This window comes from Malurus melanocephalus, unplaced genomic scaffold (assembly GCF_030028575.1).
Source record: "Malurus melanocephalus ecotype Western Australia unplaced genomic scaffold, MMel_1.1 scaffold_548, whole genome shotgun sequence".
In the NCBI taxonomy this organism is placed as follows: Eukaryota; Metazoa; Chordata; class Aves; order Passeriformes; family Maluridae; genus Malurus; species Malurus melanocephalus.
Window position 1 is genome coordinate 255,223 of NW_026623780.1, and position 20,006 is coordinate 275,228.

General features: G+C 56.4%; 3 protein-coding genes across 3 annotated transcripts; 2 read left to right on the plus strand and 1 right to left on the minus strand.

The window, feature by feature from the left end:
• Nucleotides 1–404: 404 nt before the first annotated feature.
• SPA17 (sperm autoantigenic protein 17) lies at nucleotides 405–2,232 on the plus strand. The gene is made up of 3 exons (XM_057382097.1): nucleotides 405–633; nucleotides 1,057–1,127; nucleotides 2,140–2,232. Exons 1-3 carry the CDS (start codon nucleotides 429–431, stop codon nucleotides 2,230–2,232), a joined length of 369 nt encoding a protein of 122 aa, XP_057238080.1. The 5' UTR covers nucleotides 405–428.
• A 2,416-nt stretch (nucleotides 2,233–4,648) lies between these two features.
• Nucleotides 4,649–10,268, plus strand: NRGN (neurogranin). Its single transcript, XM_057382048.1, has 3 exons — nucleotides 4,649–4,785; nucleotides 7,096–7,302; nucleotides 9,406–10,268. Exons 1-2 carry the CDS (start codon nucleotides 4,771–4,773, stop codon nucleotides 7,300–7,302), a joined length of 222 nt encoding a protein of 73 aa, XP_057238031.1. The 5' UTR covers nucleotides 4,649–4,770; the 3' UTR covers nucleotides 9,406–10,268.
• Nucleotides 10,269–10,323: 55 nt separating this feature from the next.
• Nucleotides 10,324–19,240, minus strand: LOC130583008 (endothelial cell-selective adhesion molecule-like). Its single transcript, XM_057382045.1, has 7 exons — nucleotides 19,155–19,240; nucleotides 13,635–13,789; nucleotides 12,105–12,315; nucleotides 11,873–12,028; nucleotides 11,606–11,728; nucleotides 11,376–11,514; nucleotides 10,324–11,019 (listed from the first exon to the last, which is right to left on the minus strand). Exons 1-7 carry the CDS (start codon nucleotides 19,198–19,200, stop codon nucleotides 10,668–10,670), a joined length of 1,182 nt encoding a protein of 393 aa, XP_057238028.1. The 5' UTR covers nucleotides 19,201–19,240; the 3' UTR covers nucleotides 10,324–10,667.
• Between the last annotated feature and the right edge of the window lie 766 nt (nucleotides 19,241–20,006).

The window sequence follows — 20,006 nt, forward strand, 5'->3', positions numbered from 1 at the left end:
CCCTCAGCCGCCCCGTGGGCGGGCCCGACGCGCGGGGGCGTGGCCTGTGCACGCGCCGCCGGTGGCGGGGGGGGGGCGGTTGCCAAGCAACGGCGTCCACAGCACGGCCGGAGGCGCTGGCGCCGCCCGGGCCGGGTCTGACGGGGGAGGCCGAGGGGAGAAGCGGGGAGCGCGGGGCCGAGGTTTGCGGGGCTGCCGGGGGACAGCCGGGGGACACGGAGGGGAGGGAACCGGGGCTTCCACAGCACCCGCTCCCCCCGCCCGGGCCGGGGCCGCGCGCGCGCAGCCAGAGGTGGCGTTGCGCGTGCGCGGCGGGCGGGGAGGGTGTCGCCCCCTAGCGGCGGCGCTGCTTCCCCTCAGACTTTGAATCAAGAGTTCGAGTCCCGGCGCTGCCCGGTGGCACCGGGAGCTGCGGACTGTGGTTAATCATGGATTCTGCCACTGCAGAGGGTACGGGAGAGGGTACGGCAGAGGTGGCCATGTCCATTGCCGCCGCCAACACCCGCCTGAGAGTGCCCGCCGGCTTCCGGAACCTGCTGGAGGGGCTGGCGCGGGAGGTGCTGCGGGAGCAGCCCACCGACATTGTGGCCTTTGCAGCTGAGTACTTCCAAAGGCTGCTGGAGCAGAGAGAGGGTGAGTGCCCTTGCCCAGCAYCCACGCCCACACTGCCATCCCCAGCCCCACACTGCATTGCCTGCCCAGTCTGCCCATCACCAGGGCATCAGGCCTGCCCCTTGTGTCCATTGCCCAGGGTGTCAGTCATGCCCTATGTGCCCACCTTCTACAGCATCAGGGCTCTCCTGTGTGCCCATGACCCAGGGCCTCACACCTGCCCTGTGTGCCCATCACCCAGGGCCTCACACTGCCCCTTTTTCCCATCATCCAGGGCCTCACGCCTGCTCCTTGCCCCCATTGCCCATGGTGTTGTGCCTGTCCCAAATGCCCAGTGGCTGACAGGCCTTCCATTTGTGCCCATCACCCATGTGCCCATTGCCCGTGGTACCAGCTCTGCCCAGGCGCCCATTGCACGTGGCATCAGGTGTCCTCCTTCCCCAGCTGGTGGTGTTGACCCGGTGGCGTGGGGAGCTATGCTGGAGGATGACCGTCGCACCTGGCCCCCTTCCCAGGTAGGCTGCCCTCTGCTCTGGGCCCCTCCAGACAATTTGAGGTGCCAAGAGCTGCACTAGGTCCCTGCTCCCACCCCATCCCTGYCACCTTTGTACCATAGCACGTGAATTTACTTCTTTCCTCCAGAGCTGAAGGAGGCCAAGGGCACGGCGGGGCTGTAGGCAGCGCCAGTGGGAGCAGGCAGCATGCACAGCACCGGCACACCGTGATTCCACCCCAAAATGCGCGGAGGGGAGCCGAGGGGGAGCGTGTCCCCATAACCCTCATGAACTGGGACACCTCTCCAGAGACTCGACCGCAGCACTTGCCCCAAATCCCCCATTTCCCACCATGCAACCCCAAAACCAAAAAAAACGTCGTGGTCCTCCCCYGGCTCCTGCCCTTTCCCCGCGGGTGGGTGCTGTGCTCCCATCCCGCCCCTGTGGTGCTGTTTTAATGAGGAATTATATTAATGAGGTCCCCACCGTTATTAGCGCTGATCACCTGAGATTTCTCCCCAAAAAATCCTGGGTTTGGGGCTGAGCAGAGCATGGAATGATATTTTTAGCCTCTATATTTAGGCCCTGCATCCCTGGGGGTTGGAAGAAACTTCATAACATCCCAGCGTGAAGGAATGATGTGACATTGCTCCTGTCCTACCYCCCTCCCTAAGCTGAGATGCCTCCATGGAATTTTGGGACACACTCAAGGRCCCCCCAGTCCTATTCCTACCTGTGAAATGCATATTTTCCCACCTGGAGTAGTTCAAAATCCCCCCCCAAAAAGTGACGGGATTTGCATCGAAGCCAGCTGCTCTATTTTTGGAGGGGACTGAACCCCCCATCCGTGCTCACCCCGTTTTTTTCCCCCCTCTTTCCTGTTTTCCCTCACCATATGTGGTGCTCGCCCACGGCAYGGGGCATGACAGCGGCTCCCCTGGGAAAAACAGGAAGGAGGGATGGGGAAAAAAAGCTGGCGGGGACCCCGTGCCGGGGCTGATGCCAACCAGCTACGCCTTGACCCCCCCTCCAGCACCGCCTCGCCGGCTGCCGGCTCCCGCTTCAGCAGCCGGCAACGCTGCCCGCCCAGGGCATCATTCCAGCATCCAATTCCCATTTCTTTTAAGGATTTTTTTCCTTTTTAAAAGGGTTTTTTAACACCTCGGTGCCACCATCTCAAACCACGACGGCGGGGTGTTCTCAGCAGGTCTCGCCAGCTGCAGTGCCSGTTCTCCCCTTCCCAAATCTGAGTTATTTCATTGGAGTTCAAATTTGGAGGTGCTGGAGCACTTGGAAAAAGCATCATCCAGATGAAGGGGTCCGGGGAGGAAAAATGCAGAGCCTGGAACGGGCTCAAAACCCACCATTAATGATTAGAAATGTTCTGGCATTTCACGTCCCTCCTCCGCAGCCGCAGCCTGCGGGAGACGGCGGCGCTCAGCGGCTCTGCCAGGACCGGGGTGCCATGGATGGAGCAGATTTTGGGGACTAATTGGGGGACTAATCCTACTTTTGGGGCTAACTTCCCAGATCCTTGAAGGATGATTCATCCCGAAAACCCTTCCCACTTAACTCGCCCAAAACACCTGGTCTTCTCTGATTGGARCAGGCAGTGATGGATCTGGAGGGTTGAAAAACCAGGGAAAAGGATCTCTTCCCACCAAAAATCCCAGCAGAGCTGCCAAGGCTTCTCCTGGAAGCTGGAGTGGGGTTTTCTGGAGCAGAGCTATTCCCATCCCCCCCACCCTGCCATGCTGTGGGAAGAAGTGACGGTGGAAAAGTGGCTCCAGTGGGGAGACCTGGGTGCCAACAGCTGGCAGGAGAATTTGAGGGATGCCTGGGAGCATTTCCAAAAGGGGAATTCGGGTTCCTGACTGCTGCTGGGGCAGGAGTGACCCCCATCAACCTCCAAGTGTAGGTGAAGCAGTTGAGGGAGGTGGTAGTGTTGGGATGTGCTTGGGATGAGGATGTGGGATGTGTGGGTGTCCTGGGGAGCTGGGGTGTCAGGGGTCAAAAGGTGACACCATCTGCACCCAGCTGGAGTGGCCTTGGAGAAAGAGGTGGAGTTGGGATGGGAATGGGGACAAGGATGGTGATACAGAAAGGGACAGGGTCAAGGATAGGGACAGGGATGAGGATGATGATGGGGATGGGGACAGAGAGAGGGACAGAGATGGTGGGGTTGAAGCTGGGAATGGAGGCAGAGATTGGTGTTACAAAGAGGATGGAGACAAGGMATGGGAAGGGRATCATGACAARGGATRGTGATGGAGATRGAGATGGGGATGGAGACAGGGACRATGGGCGTGGAGAARGTGGTGGAGGTGATGGGGATGAGGTCAGGAATGGGGGACAGGGCTGGTGGCAGCAGTGGGGACAGTGCCTGTTCCAGAGACAGAAGCAGTGATGTCAGTGGGATGGGGATGCTAACAGGGATGATGATGATGGTGGTGGTGAAAATGAAGATCGGTGCCACCAGGCCCCCAAACAGGATGACCCCTGTAAACAAACTTGGCCAGGGAGAGCCAGTGGGGCAAACTTGGCCTGGGAGAGCTGGTGGGACCTGACTGTGCAGGTGGGCCGGGGGGTGCCGCTGCCCGTCTTGGGGGGGCCACGCTGTGTTTTGGGGGCTGGCTGGAGCAGCATCGGCGCGGAGCCCACGGGCGACTTATGCAGTTGCTTAGCAACTCCCAAACCCGGATTAGAGGCGAGCGAGGCAGGCAATGGGGGGGCCGTGGGCTGCAGCCCCCCGCATTGCCCTGGGGGTCCCTCCTCTCTCCCGGGGTGCCCCGGCTCACCCTGCCAGCCCCAGCAGCTCCTCATGGTGTGGGGGTGGAAGCAGGGTCTGCAGAGAGCACCAAGGGCTGTGAAAGTGGCTGGGACTGCGGGTCTGCTTGCAGAGCACCCCAAATGTGGGGGATCAGATGCTCCTAGGAGTGGAGAAGGGACCCCCAGACCCCAGAAGTGGTGCCCACTCCTCTGCTCACAGCCCTCACTTGGGCACATCACCCTCGGGCTTCTGCAGGTGCTCGGTGGGACTCAGTGTCCCACCATGCCCACCCTTTCTCATCATCTTCATGCTTACCATCCTCATCCTCRCCCTCCTTCAGGACCAAGTCCTAAGTAGGTCAAGAAGGTTTTTCCCCCCCGTGCAAACCAACCTGGGGGGCAAAAGGTGCCTCCAGCATCACCGTGGGTCGTGCACCCCCCARAAATGAACCCATTACACCCATTTGCTGTGTCTTTGCCCCCCAAAAAAAACTCCACGCCGAGGGCAAATCTCATCACATCTTGGCACACATCCTCTGCATGTGATGTTGTGTTCCACGAAACTCCGAGGCGAGCTGCCGGCTCCTTTAAGTGTTAGGAGGGAGTTGGAGGCTGCGAAATAAAATTGGAGGAGGGAAAATAAAAAAAAAAATTAAAAAAAAAAAAAGAGAGAGAGAGAGAGGAGAAAGGGAGGAAAAAAAATAAGGCACCCCCCCCTTCCCCCCCAAAAGCCTGGCAGGGGTGTCGGGCTGATAGGCTCGCCCGGAGGAAAGCGCATTACGTAGGCAAGCGGCTCCGCTCAACTTGCCACCTGCGCCGGGAGAGCTGCCGGGGAAGCGAGATCCTGCCGGAGCCCCTCGCCCGCCGCTGGCCGCCCACCCGCCCGCCCTCCGCCATGGACTGCTGCAACGTAGGTGCCCCTTCCCCGAGCCCCCCGGCACCCAGCGCTGCCTTCCATCCCTGCCCGTGCTCCGGGGGCGGCCGAGGGGTTTGGGGTGGTGGGGGCGGGGGGTGCGATGGGTGCTGCACCCAAGAGCTCGACCAACTCCGCGACCCTCCCCCAGTGCTGCTGCGGCCCCCCGGGCCCGTGTCCCCGCCAGCCCCCCCAAATCCCCGCTCCTGCTTCGCWCCAGTTCAGAATCCATCCCACCGGGGCCGCCCCACGGCCAGCATCCTGCGCCCCACAGCCCGCTGAGGAAAAACCCTTTTCCTCGAATCCAGCTGTTATTTGGATTTTCCTTTCCCCCTCTCCACAATCGCTCTACAGGTGGGATCGGGGCTTGCTTATGGATAAAGGGCTTGACTGGGGTTGCACCCCTCTCTCTTCACCCGAGGGTGAGCTCCCCTCCCTCCTGGCCAGCAGCCGGCTAGGGCAATWAAGCGCATCCTTTTCCCCTTTCTCCCTGATCCCCTGACTTTTCCTGCCCCTCTCCTCCTTTTTCCCCCTGCTTTATGCTTTTTTTCCCCCTTCCCCACTTTTTCCCCCTTCCCCGCTTTTTCCTCTGTTTTTGCCCTTCTGCAAAGACAGCAGCACCGGGAAAAGCCCCCATCTCTCCTCCTGGGCACCTCCAGGGGGGCAAAGCCCACCCTGGATATAGGATTTCTCTCCTACATATAGGACTTTTTCCCTYATATGTAGGATTTCTCCTTCTGAATATAGGATTTCTCCCCTAGAKACAAGTTTTCCTCTCCTGCATAGAGGTTTTCACCCCACGGACATGGTGTTTTTCCACTGGATATAGGATTTCTCCAGTCGATATTGCCTATGGTCCCCCTTATATGGGTTTTCTCTCCTGAATATAGGATGTCTCCCCTGGATATAGGATTTTTTCTCCTGAATATATGATTCTCCTCCCTATATACAGGATTTCTCAACTTGGATTTAGGTTTCTGCCACCTGTATGTAGAATTTCTTCCCTGAATATAGGATTTCTCCCCTGGAAATAGGAAATGCCCCCGCATGCATAGATTTCCTCCACATTTATATGGTATTTCTCCCCTAGGTATAGGATTTCCTCTCTCTTAATATAGGATTTCTCTCTTGGATATAGGATTTCTCTCTGGATATAGGATATGCCCCCCTGTGTATAGGTTTTCTCCCCTGACCATAGGATTCCCTCCACCAGATATAGTATTTCTCCCCTGGATATAGGTTTCTGCCACCTGTATATAGGATTTCTCTCCTGAATATGGGTTATTCTCCCACACCTCCACATATATAGGATTTCTCTCCTGAATATAAGCTTTCTTTCCTAGATATAGGATTTCTTTCCCCTGGCTATAGGATTTCTCCCCAGGCTATAGGATTTCCAGCCTTGGCTATAACATTTCCACCCTGGACATATCATTTCCACCTTGGAYCCATCCTTGCTTTTCACAATGGTAAAACAACCCGAGCAACTTTGTGGAGCCATGGCACRCTCCAATGGGATGAGCTTCCTCCTYCCCCAAACCTACYRCTTCCAAATAAGCCCCCCAAAACTCCTTTAAGTCTTTTCAAGTGCTGGTGGRGCATCACAAAGACTTCACCCCCTCACAGCTGCTGGCACTGGATCATCCAGTGCCAGCTCATTCCCACCTCATTTAATTTTTCCATGGTTTTTTTTTTTCCCTGTTGAACTTGGGGCCGAGTCCTGCTGCTCTGCTGGGATGTGGCAGGAGAGGAATGGGCTATGGTGATTTGTCCTTGGCGGGGCTTTTCATCCTTTCTGGCATCACTCCTTTCCCAGATTTCCTGGTGTTTTTGACGGAAGCCCTGAGGAGGGATGCAGGAGGATGCAACAGGCTGCAAGGGAAGGGGAAACTGAGGCATGACCAGCTCAGTTTGTGCAGCGTGTCCCCCAGCCCCATGCCAAAAATACCCTCCAGRACCCATTCTTTGCTCCCATGGATTCTCCTCTCCCTGCATCATAACCCTGGCTGGAGTCTGTCTTCCTGCAGCTGTGTGGTCCAGGGTGGAATTTAGAGATGAGCAGGAGGTGAAGCATCTTTCCCCACCTGCAGCTTTGGTTGCCATTTCCCCAAGACACCTGCAAGGGACCCTGAGTTTTAGCAAAACCCCTCATTTTTAACAAAGGACCCTAATTTTTAACAAGTAAATCTAATTTTTAGCAYGCCTGCTCTCTGATTTTTAKAGCAGGGGCTAATTTAGGACYTTCTTGAATGGATTCATTTGGGGATGGGGTCCCACGAGCTGTAACCCTGCTGTTGCTGCCACCAGGAGGGAGCCTGCACAAAGCTGGATGAGGACATCCTGGACATCCCTTTGGACGATCCTGATGCCAACGCGGCAGCCGCCAAGATCCAGGCTAGTTTCCGTGGCCATATGACCCGCAAGAAGATCAAAGGGGGCGAGATTGATCGGAAAACCAAGGACGCCGAGTGCGCCAACAGCACCCGCGGCGGCGATCTCCGCAACGGCGACTAGGTACATCCCAAATCCCGCTTCTTCCCCCCAAAACTGGGTCACTTCTAGGAGGATGCTGCTCTGAGCATCCTTTGCTTTGTTGATTTGGGATGGAGCATCCTTCCCCGAGCTGATTTGGGATGGAGCATCCCTCCCTGCAGAGATTTGGGATGGAGCATCCTTCCCTGAGCTGGTGTGGGATGGAGCACCCTTCCCTGGAGAGATTTGGGATTGACCATTCTTCCCCGCGCAGATTTGGGATGGAGCAACCTTCCCCGTGCTGATTTGGGATGGAGAAGGGTTTTTTCCTCCCAGGAGATGGAAGCACACAGGCAGGCAGCCCCTGCCTTGCCCTAATTTTGGGTGCGCGCCGTAGTAGTTGGGAAGGATGGGAAGTAGGATGGGAAGGCGCAGCCCTAGATTTGGATTGAATCTCTCCCTTAGCAACACCACCCCGAGCGCCTCGCCTCAGCACATGCTATTTTTAAAAGCCTGTGTCACAGTCTCCTGGCAGGAAAAGGTAAATTTAAAARGCGCCCACGGTGCCGAGGCCGCGTGGCATCGGAGCCCGGGGTGGTGGCCGCGCCGTGGCCGGGCCGTGCCCTSGGCCGTGCCGGTGCCGGAGCGCGGGGTGGCCCCGGCTACCGGGAACGCTGGCTCGGGGTTAGCGGCGGGGAGGGCGTGCTGCCGGCTCAGCCACGTGAGCGTGGCGGGGCTGCTGGAGAGGCGGCTGGGATGAGACTGGGATGCAGCTGGGATGGAACTGGGATGCAGCGAGGATGGAGCAGGAATGCAGAGGGGATTTAGTGAAGATACAGCGGGGATGCACTGGAGGTGCAGTGGGAATGCGGTGGGGATGAAGGATGCAGTGAGGATGCAGCGGGGATTCAACAAGGCTGTGATGGGAATGAGCTGAGGGTGTAGTGGGGATGGAACTGGAGCTGAGCTGGGACACAGTGGGGATGGACTGGGAACAGAAGTGAGATGTGGTGGGGAAGCAGTGAGAACGCACTGGAGATTCAGTGAAAATGCARGGGGGATGCACTGACTATGGAGGGGGAATTCAGTGGGGCTGGGATGAGAATGAACTGAGGATGCAGTGRGGATTTAGGGAAGATCCAGTGGGGACAATGTGGGAACACATTGAGGAACAGTGAGGATGCAGTGGGGATGCAAAGGGGATGCAGTGAGGATGTGGTGAGGAGGAACAGGGGATGCAGTGGGGAAGCAACAGAGATTCAGTGAGCATGCAATTAGAATGGAGATGCAGAAGGGAAGCTGTGGGGATTCAATGGGGCTGCAGTGCAGATTCAGTGGGGATGCAGTGAGGATGTCATAGGGCTGCAGTGGGGAGGCAGCTGCCAAGTGCAGGTGCTGCGCAGCTTCTTAGGGCCCGGAGGTTCCTTCAGGATGCTTTGTTAGGGGGGCTGAGCAGGCTGGCAGCAGGAGAGCCAGGTTCCCCTCCTTCTGCTGTGGTGCTCTGCCTAGGGGGGTGCAGGCAGGGGTTCCCCCCAGGTTCCTGGGCTGGGTGAGGGCAGAGTGGGGGCAGCAGTGGAGGCAGGACAAGGGTGCAGGCAGGGTGTGGGCGGGCTGCAAGTAGGGCACGGGCAGGGTGTGGGCAGGGGGAGGGTGTGGAGAGGGTGCAGGCTGCGGGAGCAGCGTGTGAGCGGGGTGCAGGCAGGGTGCAGGGAGTGGGCAGGGGGCAGGTGCAGGGCACAGGGTGCAGAGAGGGTACAAGACACAGGGTGCAGAGAGGGCTAAAGGTGCAGGCAGGGCACAGGTACAGGTTACAAGCAGGGTACAGGGTACAGACAAGGTACAGACAAGGTGTGGGCAGAGTGCAGACAGGGCACAGGGTACAGGCAGGACTCAGAATGCAGGAAGGGCACAGGGTACAGGCAGGGCTCAGAATGCAGGAAGGGCACAGGGCACAGGCAGGGCACAGGGTACAGACAGGGCACAGGGCACAGGCAGGGAGCAGGGTACAGACAGGGCACAGGGTGCAGGCAGGGCACAGGGTACAGGCAGGGCTCAGAATGCAGGAAGGGCACAGGGTACAGGCAGGGCACAGGGTACAGGCAGGGCCAGGCCCAGGCTGACCAGTCGCTCTCTCCTTGCTTGCAGGGGCCACCAGTCGCTCCCCGGACACCCCTCGCCACTGACCCAGCCCCGCCGCCGCCCGCCGAGGCCCAGGAGCCCCCGCTTCACCCCCTGCCCCCCGCATGCATTCCTTGGGGCCCCCCCCCAGCCAGGCTCTGCCCCTGTCCCTGGCTGCCCCCCCCTGCCCCAGAGACCCCCCGCCCCAATAAACACCCCTGCCAGAGCCCCGGCCTGTCCTTGGTGCCTTTTGATGTCACCGGCAGAGCGGTGAGGTCACAGCGGGGCAGAGGTGGGAGGGGTGTGGGGCAGGTGGTGCCCRGCAGTGATGTCCCACGTGTATGTGTGACACTGTACAGGCACATGTGACATCACTGCCGAGCGTGTAACAGCGTGTAATCACAGGGTGTGGCGTGACATCACATAGGAGGGGACTTGTGGGGTGCTCCCGCCATGAGACAGGTGGTGATGTCACTACTGGACATGTGACAGCTGCTGTGACACYACACAGGTGTGTGCGATGGCCAAAGTGACATCACAGTGCTGTGTGTGACGTCACTGCCAGGCATGATTGTGGGTATGACATCATATGTGTGTGATGTCACCACTGCTGTGTGATGGTAAGTGTGACATCATGCAGGCACACATGACAYCCCTGATGGACACGTGACATGCCTGTGTGACATCACACAGGCAGCAGTTGGATGCTGTGACGTCACACACTCACTGTGGGATCACACCAGCTGGCATGGGGTGTGACATCACGGTCACGGGCTGTGATAACACGTGCACYGCAATGTCACCTCACCCTGAGGACCTTGGCCGGTGCACTGTGACATCACCCAGAAGGTCACGGGACATCCCTCCCCACCCTCAAAATCTGCACAAACTCATCCAAAGCGCCGGTGCTGGGCAGTGCAGCAGCTTTTAATCAGAAAACCCCTAAAAAAAGTGTGTGTGTCTGTCCCTGTCACCCCACCCCCCACTTTTAATGCTCTTTTATGAAAAAATCCCTCATTTCACCTGATATATAGATATAGAAAAAATAATAATAAGGGGAACCCCCCTGAGGCGGGGCTGGGGCTGGTCGGGGGGGTGATATTTATGGGGAGACTTGGTCCCCCCAAACCCAGAGAGCCCCTGCACCCATTAAACACGCCCACGATGAGTCCAGCTGCTCGAGGCATCTGTTAAAAAGAAAAGAAAACYCCAAAAGGGACAAACCACCCCAGAAAACGGGGAGCAGGGTGGGCTGGCTATGGGCACCCCTGTTTTTTGGGGGGAGGCGCTCACACCAAGGAGCCAGCTCGGCTCTGTGCTGGCACCATGACAGGGACGGCACCTGCCCGTGCCAGGCTGGAGGGGGGCAACGAGCCCAGGGGGGCGGCTGGGTCCTGGCGGCGCTGGGGGGTCCCGTTAACGGCGGGGGGTGAGAGGTTGGGGGGCCGCCCCCCTCCCCGGGGCGGGGGTCCCCGGTAGCTGCCGGTGGTGGTGAGGATGGAGGCGGTGTCGGAGGGGGGTCTGGCTACGTAGGGCTTCTCCCGGGTGCCGGCGATGGAGGACAGGGTGCTGGTTTTGGACATGGTGTCTGAGGCTGGGCTCCTCGCCCACGACGGGGTTTTGGGTGCCAGGGCATCCTCCCTGCCAAGAGGGGAGAGTGTCAGAGAGATCAGCTCTGGGAACCCCTCCATTCCCCCTCCCTGAACAACGAGGCTGTGCAGACCCAACAAACAGAGGGACAAAAGGGAAAGAGGGGAAAACAGAGGTGGAAAATGCTCTCGTTAACTCTGAAACCTAATGACGGCTGGTCAGAGGTGGAAACTTCCTTCTCGATTGGTTCCTCTGGAGCCTCGTGGTGATTGGCCAAAAACTCTTCCCCATTTTAAACTCTGAACCTAAGAAACGAGGGGCCAGAGGTGGAAACACCCTCCTTCCTCTCCCATTAACCCTGAAACCTGACTATGATTTGAACCCACTCCACAGGAAGAATGCCTCACTTGATCTCGTTGGCTCCCTCCTCTTGGCTGTCACGTTTTTTCCTCCTGTAGCCAACAACCTTCTGGGCAAAGAAGATGATGGTGGCGAGGGCACCCAGGGAGCCCAGCACGGCGCCGGCAATGACTGCTTTGGTGCTCGCTGACAGAGAGAGACAGAGATTCCCTTATTCCCACAGAGACCTCATGGGGACTGGATCCCCCCCTACCCAACCCTGTGGACACGTACTCACTTGAGTGTACYTCCAGGACAATGCTGCAGTTCTTAGAACCTGCTTGGTTTTCAGCCCTGCAGACATAGACCCCCGACATCTCCAGGGAGAGGTTGGTCAGCTTGAGGGTGCCCCTGGCCAGGTCTGTGGGTGAGAAATTCAGGTGCCACCCCTGCACCCCCCACCTCCCAATGCAGGAAGTGGTTTAGGGGGTGAAAGCAAAGAATCCCCCAGCTGAACCTCCTCAGGATATCCCACCCCACCCACCCAGCACTGGTGCCACCTTACCCTGGGTTGGGGGGAAGAAGACCTGCGGGGTGGGGGGCTCGCGTTGCCATTGGTACAGGGGCGAGGGCTTCCCCTTCTTGGAGGAGCAGCTCAGGGTSACGTTGGCCCCCACGACGGCGCTGCCGTGCAGTTGGCAGGTGGGCACGGCYGGCGGCACTGTGGGCACTGATGTTAGTCCCGAGGGGCAGCGTGGGGAGGTCCGGGGGAGCCGGGGGGACCGGCGGGGCCTTACCCAGGACGTTGAGGTTGATGACGCCGACACTCGTCGTGGAGGTGGAGTCGTCCTCCACGTTGACGGAGCACGTGTACTGCCCCGAGTCCTGCTCCCGGGTGGCGTTGATGAGCAGCGAGACGTTGCGGATGAGGACGGGGTACAGGAACCCCACACGGGGCTTCAGATCCGTCTCCCCCACCTTCACCACCCCTCCTATGTATGCCAGGATCTGCACAGGGGAAAAAAAAACATGTGCTTTCACTTCTGGATGGTGCTGCTGGAGAGAAAAACTCCCCAAATCCTGAATTTTGTCAAGCAGTGGTTGCTGCTTAAGCCCCCTCCAACCTCRGCTGCCCTGAGCATCCTGGACATGGGATACTCCCCACCACAGGCACAAGTACCCCTGGCATGGGCACCACGAGCAACCATCCCATCATCACCTGATGAGCATCTGCCCAACAGGGGCTGTGCAAGTGGTGCCCCCATTGTGGGCATTTGCCCATTGAGAACATTTTCCTATTGTGGGCATCTGCCAAGGTCACCTCCCCACCATGGGTATGTCCCCATTGAGAGCACGCCAAGCACCTCCCTACTGCAGGTACCCTGGGCATGTCCCCAGCATGGGCATCTCCCCACTTGGGCACCTCTCCACCCTGGGGCACATCCTGATGGTGAAGACCACAATCATCTCCCCACTGTAAGCATTTCCCACCGYGGACACCACAGGCACCTCCCTGTATGGGCATCTCCTCACCTTGGATCTCTCCCCATCCCGTGTCTCTCCCCTCTGTGGGCACCACAAACACCTCACTACTGCCAGCAGGGTGGGCATGACCTCATGTGGGCATCTACACATCACCATGAGCACCTCCCATGAGGGGCACCCCCCATAGTGGGCACCATGAGCTTCCCCCCATCATGGACACCACCCCATCCATGGTTGCTACAAGCAGCTCCCAGTGCAAGCACCAGGGGTTTGTCCCCATCATGAGCACCACGAGCATCTCCCCATGGTGGTCACCTCCCCATGGTGGATGCCATGAGCTTCTCTCCATCATGGGGCCACTATCCACCATGGGCAGCACAAGCATGCCCCACTCTGGGAGCCACATGCTCATCCCATGGGCATGACCCCACCACGAGCATCTCCCCATGGAGGGTGCCATGTCCTTACCATGGACACTGACCCATTATGGGCCACCATGAGGATTCCCCCCATCATGGGCACTGACCATTGTGGGCATCTTCCCCTCCTGGGCACCATGAGCTTCATCCCATCATGAACATCCCATGGTGGGCACCATGAGCTTCCCTCCATCATGGGCACCATGAGCTTCATCCCATCATGAACATCCCATGGTGGGCACCATGAGCTTTCCTCCATCATGGGCGCCTCCCCATTGTGGGCATCCTTTCACCACGGCCACTACCCCATGGTGGGCACCATAATCTTACCCCCATCATGGKCACCACCAGCACCCCCTCCATGGTCACCTCCCAGCTTGTCCCCCTCCATCTCCTGTCCCACAGCCCCTGCCCTCCTCTCACCTGGAAGCGATCAGTATTCCTTTCGAGCATCCAGATGACGTAGGGAGTCTTGCTGGAGTGGCTGGTGTACCAGGCAGGCAGCACCGCCGGCTGCCCCTCCACGGACACCACCGARTCCGTGGCCACGTGCACCTCCACCACAGCCGAGGAGACACCTGCCCGTGGGAGAGGGGACAAACTGGGATGTGACTCAACCCCAGGTGCCAGTTCTCCATAAAACATCACCGGGAGAAAAAAAAAACCCATTCTCAAGACAAAACCCAACAATCCCATGTTGCCACTAGGAAGCTGGGCAAGGAATGTTTTGCTTCCTTCCCTGCCACAGGAAGGCGTTTCCGCCTGCTCTGGAGGATGCAGGACATTGCTGTTCCCTCCCGTCTCACACCCAGCGTGGGGAAGTCTGAGTCCCAAATCCCTTCTCTGAGGAGATGGCAGCCTCCAGCAGGCAGACACCCCCTTAGCTCAGCATTGGGGTACTGCCAGCCCCCCACAATGCTGCACCCCATCCCATGGGATTCATTTGGAGGGGTTCCCCAGCCCCCCATGATGCTGCACCCCATCCCATGGGATTCATTTGGAGAGGTTCCCCAGCCCCCCATGATGCTGCACCCCATCCCATGGGATTCATTTGGAGAGGTTCCCCAGCCCCCCACGATAATGCACCCCATCCCATGGGATTCATTTGGAGAGGTTCCCCACATGTACCCCAAAGCTATCCCCAGCATCCCCCCTTTTTGCTGCCAGCACTAAATTGGGATAACCCACGATAGCCCCATCTCATTTGACCCCAAATATCCCATCCCAAACCCCCATCACCATGTCCCCTTCATCCCAGCATCCCCCCAAGCCCCACTGGGATAAGAGTGGGTACCACAGGCTGGGGAGGGATGCTCAGCTCCTGGGGGAACATCATTTCCCAGCTTTGCCCATAAGGCTCAGCCAGAGAATTAATCGGCTCAGCAAGGCCGAGTTTGTGCCAGGGCCGGTTTGTTTTTCCCGGGGGAACATCACCGCGGCCCCGCATCCCAGCGGTGCCATCCCTGCATCGATCCGTGTCCCCGGCTGGCCCCGCTCCCGCCAGCGCCCCAGGGATGCTTCCGACTGGGATGCAGGGGGGAAAAAGGATGTTCTACCCCAGCATCCCAAATCCTCTGTTTGGGGGGAAAACTCCCTGGGTTTGAAGGATTTCGGGAGCTTTCGGTGACCTCRCACTTTTCCCTAAGAGCTCAGGGGTTGTAATTGGATTTTTCCAGGGTGGGAAGAGGGAAACAAGGCGCTGGGGGGTATTTTTAGCCTCCTCCCGCATCCGTTCATCCCCCCTCCTGGCAAGGCTTTGGTGCCATTTCCGGACGGAGCCTTCCAGCTCCAGGCAGGAAACTCTGCTCCGGCTGATAAGTCTTCTCAGGAATTAAAAAAAATAATTAAATTTCCTTTCTCTGGTGAAAAACTGGGAGGAATCAGGCCCGGTCTGGTGAGGATGCGTAAAAATAGCTCACCCAGGCTAAGAACATAAACCTTTAAATCCTGGAGAGGGGGGGGATGCTGGAGGCGCCTGCAGATCCCAAACAATTGATAATATTATTTATTAATTATATAAAGCCGGGGTATCAGATCCGATAGATAGTATGGAAAAATAATGGTAATTATAGTGTATTTATGTGTAATTATATAGATAAAATATATTATAATTGTATTGTATTGTAATAATTGTATTAAATTTAGAGACTGCAGAAAGAAATATGGGATGGCAACTCATTAAATTGGAATTTCCAGAATAAAATAGATCGAGAACATGTAATTTTTAAAAGTTATAAATCTAGGTATATTTTTGTAAGAATAGGGATAATAGTGGAGATGTGAAAGTGATAATGGTGCTCAGAATAATGAGTAATGATCAAAGTGAGAATAATAATTATAAAAGTGGGAATAATAATGATAAAAGTGATATTAATAATGATAATAATAATAGTGGTAATAGTGATTATAATARTTATAACAATGATTCCAATACAATAATGGTAACAGTCATAATAATTATAATACYGATAAAAATAATAATAATTATRTTAATAATTGTGACCAAAATTAGACAGTTCATTAATTATATGCAGATGGCACAGCTCTTAAACCTCCCTGCATTCCCAACAGCTGGGAAAATCCAGGTGTTTTCAGCCCAGYTCCTCAATTATAAAATTAAGTTAAATTGGGATAATCTAGAARAAAATAGACTATATTCAATAACTGTATTGTAGTTTCTGTTAGAAATATTAGAGATAATAGGTAATAGACCTTGTAAAATAATTGTAATTTAATAAAAACAATTATAATAGTCATAATAATTATAATAACAATTGTAATAGTGGTTATAATGAGAATCATGGTAATAAAAGAGTGATAATAACTATAATGATGACAGTAATAATAATAATAAAATATCATTAATAATATCTTTCCTTAATGATGCAGATGCATCGATAAATGATTCCACAGCTCCGAGACCTCTGTACATCCCCAACAGCTGAGAAAATTCAGGTTTTTCAACCCAGGCATCATTTTTCCTCCATCACCATGATTTTTTGGGCACAAAAACGGTGCTGGGCCAAATGGGTGCTGGGGATTCCTGGGGAAACCCAGGCTCCAGAGAGGAAAAAGACGCTCTGGCCCCAGCCAGAGGTTTCCCGTTGCACCCCAAGGCATTAAAACAGCCCCGAGTGCYTCCAAGCTGCCCCGGGCGCTGYAAACGGGGGGTGTTAAYTCTGAAACCTAATGATGAGCGCGYTAWTTGCGCTCTGGGGCCGCGKCTSTGCTCTGCCATCCCCAAACTCCTGCGGCAACCGGAGACCCCGGCTCCATCCTCTCCCCTCCAGCGCACCGGGAACAGGGCGATGGATCCACATCCAAAGGYTGCTCGCTCCCCCAAACCCCCTTTTCCTGGCAGAATTCACCCAAATTCCTCATCCCAGGCTGACGTGACCCTGGAAAGGTCTGGCGGAGCGGGGTCTGGAGCCGCAGGAACGGGACCGAACCCTCTGGCACAGCCCCGGCTTTGGCCACCTCGGCGCTCCAAATCCTCTAATGCTTTAACCAGATCGAAAAAATTAAGCCGCTCTCGGTGCTCATACATGTCCGGGGGGGCTCGGCACCTCCCGCCCGCTCTTTGGGCTYCAAACCTGGGTTTTTATCCAGCTGCCCTGAGCTAAACACCTGCCCGGCTGTTTTCCCTCCTCCCCAGCCCATCTGCTGGGATTTTTTTACATATGGAAAAGCAAAATCAACTTAAATTTACCTTTTAAAAAAAAATCTGTAATTTTTTCTCTATGGGATAAAAACTTCCAATTTAACCTTCAAAAATATTTTAAATTTTCCCACAATGAAAAAAAAATCTGCTTTAAATTGCCCTTTGAATTTTTGCCTTATGGAAAAAAAATCACCTTTAAATCCCTGCAATCTCAACTTTAATCCCTGTGCTGATATCAACCACCCCATCCTCATCTAAAATCGCATCATTTCACCCCCAAAATGCTATTTTCGGCCTCTGGCAGAGCCTGAACCCCCCAAAAAAGCAAACTCCCCTCCAGCCCCCTCCCCGAGTCTCTAAACCATTAACTGAACGGGGAATTAAATCCCGGAGGCGGTTGGGGTTTGATGACCCCGGTTGATAGGATTAAGGCGCTGGAGTCATGTGAAACCCAGACCCAAATTAAATCCCAAAAGACCAAGCTTGAGATTTAAAATACACAGCGGGAATCTGGCCGGAAAAGGGACCCTTAAAAARGCTTGGAAAAAGGTCAAGGAGCACTGCAACGCAGCCAGTTGCCTCCCCTTTTTTGAAATTATTTTTTGGGGATTTTTTTTCCTTTTCTTCCCTTAACTTTGACTATTTATAAACGGGCAGATAGGAGATGCCGGGCTGTGGAGCAGTGTCCGTTGGGAAAATCCACAGCGGCATTTCTCACGACCCCGGGGGCGGGGGGGGGAGCTGAAAAGTGCCATATCCTCCAGAGAGACCAAATTTGGGGAAAAAAAATTAAATAATGCMATAATCATATGTGACTTTGCTATAGATGGAAACGGGCTTCACCCCTGATCTGGGAGAGAGAGGCAGAGATGGGACGGGACAGGGATGGGATGGGATGGGCTGGGAATGAGATGGGAATGGGATTGAGGAAGGGATTGGGGTTGGGATTGGGGTTGGGATGGGATAGGGAAGAGGACAGGGATGCCAAACATCCCTCATTTTGCTTTTCCCCATCACGATCCCACGAGGAATCCACAGGACGAGGAAGGACTGCTTGAAAGCAAAATTAAAGGAAAAACACATTTGGGGTTCAAAAGCGTCTTTTCGCTGCATTTTTGAGCTGTGAGTGTTCCTGATGTCACATCCCAGGGCTCAGGAGTGACTTTTTTTTGCAGGAATCCATCATGACTCTGTGCAAAAAACGCCATCGGGACGTGGCGAAGGAGCGCCCTGGTGGAATTTGAGGACTGAGTCACCCCCGCGCCTCACACCAACATCTTCTAATTAACTTTTATCAGCGAACAAAACCTCCAAGGAGGGACAAGTGGCGGCTCCAGGACCCCCACCCAGTGTACTGCTGGAAGGAAACGCCACTGCCATTGTTTTTGGGGCCGTTTCCTTTCTCCAAAGGCCTCTCCTTCTCTGGGAACGCCAAAAGATGTTTCCTTTCGGAGCAACTGTGGCAGTTTCAAATAAACTCAAATAAGGAGGGAAATTAGGCGGGGGAAGAAAGGATAAAACSCCATGAGAGAGAAGGGTTGAGACCCATCACCTCAAAACCATCTGGGATGGTGAGGAGCACCAGTAAACAAGGGAAAACAAATGGATTGTTTTCCTGCCCGATGCCACGCAGGGAGGAGAATTAGGGGCTCTCCCACAGTGGAGTCCCTGGYGTGCCCCCATTTGGGGGTGYTTTGGGTTTGGGGGTGCTGGAAGCGGCCATTCGGAAGCTCCAAGCGGCTTTTCCCGGGGGAACTCAGATTTTCTCCGCTCCTAAAAGGGGAGCGAGGTGGATCGGCCCTTCCCCACCTGCCAACCTGCCCGCTGGTGGGGGACAGGGGGCACAGAGACAGGTGGGTGGGTGCTGTGATCCGCACCCCCCGTACCCCCAGGTCCTTCCCGGTGCCACCTGAAGCCTCCCAGGCTCCCGCCGGGTGTTGCGGGCTCCGGGTGCCTCCCTGGGCTCCTCCGGCTGCTGCCACACCCAGCCCGGTGACCCCCTCGGTATCTCCGGCTCCTGCCCGATGCCCTCCCAAAGCTCTCCCTCGCCGTCCCGGTGCATCCCGCTTTCCCCGGGTGCCCCCCGGTACCACCGCGTCCTGCCCCGTACCCGCCGCGCTCTCCCGCGCCCGGTGCAGATCCCCGGGATCCCCCGCTCCTTTGCCCGGTGCAGCCGCCGGTCCCGCCGGACCCCGCCTGGCGCACCCCGAAAGCTGTCCCGCGTCCCGCCCGCTGCGCCCCGGCTCTCCCGCATCCCCCCCGGTGCCGCGGGGCTCACTCACCCAGCAGAGCCGCCAGCGCCAGCGCCGCCCGCCGCAGCGCGCCCATGGCCGGAGCCGCCGCAGCAGCAGCAGCAGCAGGTGCCGCGGAGCGGGAGAGGGGCGGGACCCCGCAGGTGGGGGCGGGCCCGGTGCCACCACACCCCGTGTGGGTGTCCCATCCCCGGAGTGACCCTCCCCCTGGGTTCCAGCCCCTCTGCAGCCTCCGCTCCCCGAGCTTGCAATTCTAAATTAATTATGCGGGTTGTTATGATTTATATTAGGGCTAATGGAGGGCTCAATGTGGCGCCCCAATGTCAAATGTCACCCCGTCCAGGGGGGCACAGGGACCCCCAAATCCTCCCCATCCTCGTCCCCCCCACGCCAGCAGGGTGGAACATCCTGTCCTGCATCCCACACGCTCATCCCAACACCGCCCTTCAGATAAACACATTGATCCTGAGAAACAAACATAATATCCAGAAAAAGGGCAATTTTGGCTACCTGGTTTTCAGCAGCCCCGGGTGGATCCTCCCCGGCTCAGCCAGGGTTATCCCGGTCCTCCATCGAAAGCAGGGTCAGACCTCGGAGCCCCAGCAGAGATTAGACACTGGTGGAGGAGGAGGAGGCGGTGGGGGCAGAATTAATCCCCTCTCGCCCTCGCCACCCCCCCGTAATCCAGCCTGGCCGCCAGGATTGCAGGATCCCGGGAGCAAGGAGGCTTTGGGACATCGACCTGGCTTGATCCCACCTCTCCCTGACAGTATTCCCATCCTCGGCTACATCCGATGCTTCCAGCTTGGCAGCAGCTCTTTGGGCAACTCACCTCACTTTGGAGTAATTCCATGTGTTTTGGACACTGGGGGTGGGGAGGGC

Excerpts from the sequence above, each read along its gene's own strand:
- SPA17 (XM_057382097.1), top strand. The coding sequence starts at position 429 with ATGGATTCTGCCACTGCAGAGGGTACGGGAGAGGGTACGGCAGAGGTG. Across the intron at positions 634-1,056 it reads GCTGCTGGAGCAGAGAGAGG|CTGGTGGTGTTGACCCGGTG; the intron begins GTGAGTGCCCTT and ends CTCCTTCCCCAG. Across the intron at positions 1,128-2,139 it reads GCACCTGGCCCCCTTCCCAG|CACCGCCTCGCCGGCTGCCG; the intron begins GTAGGCTGCCCT and ends CCCCCCCTCCAG.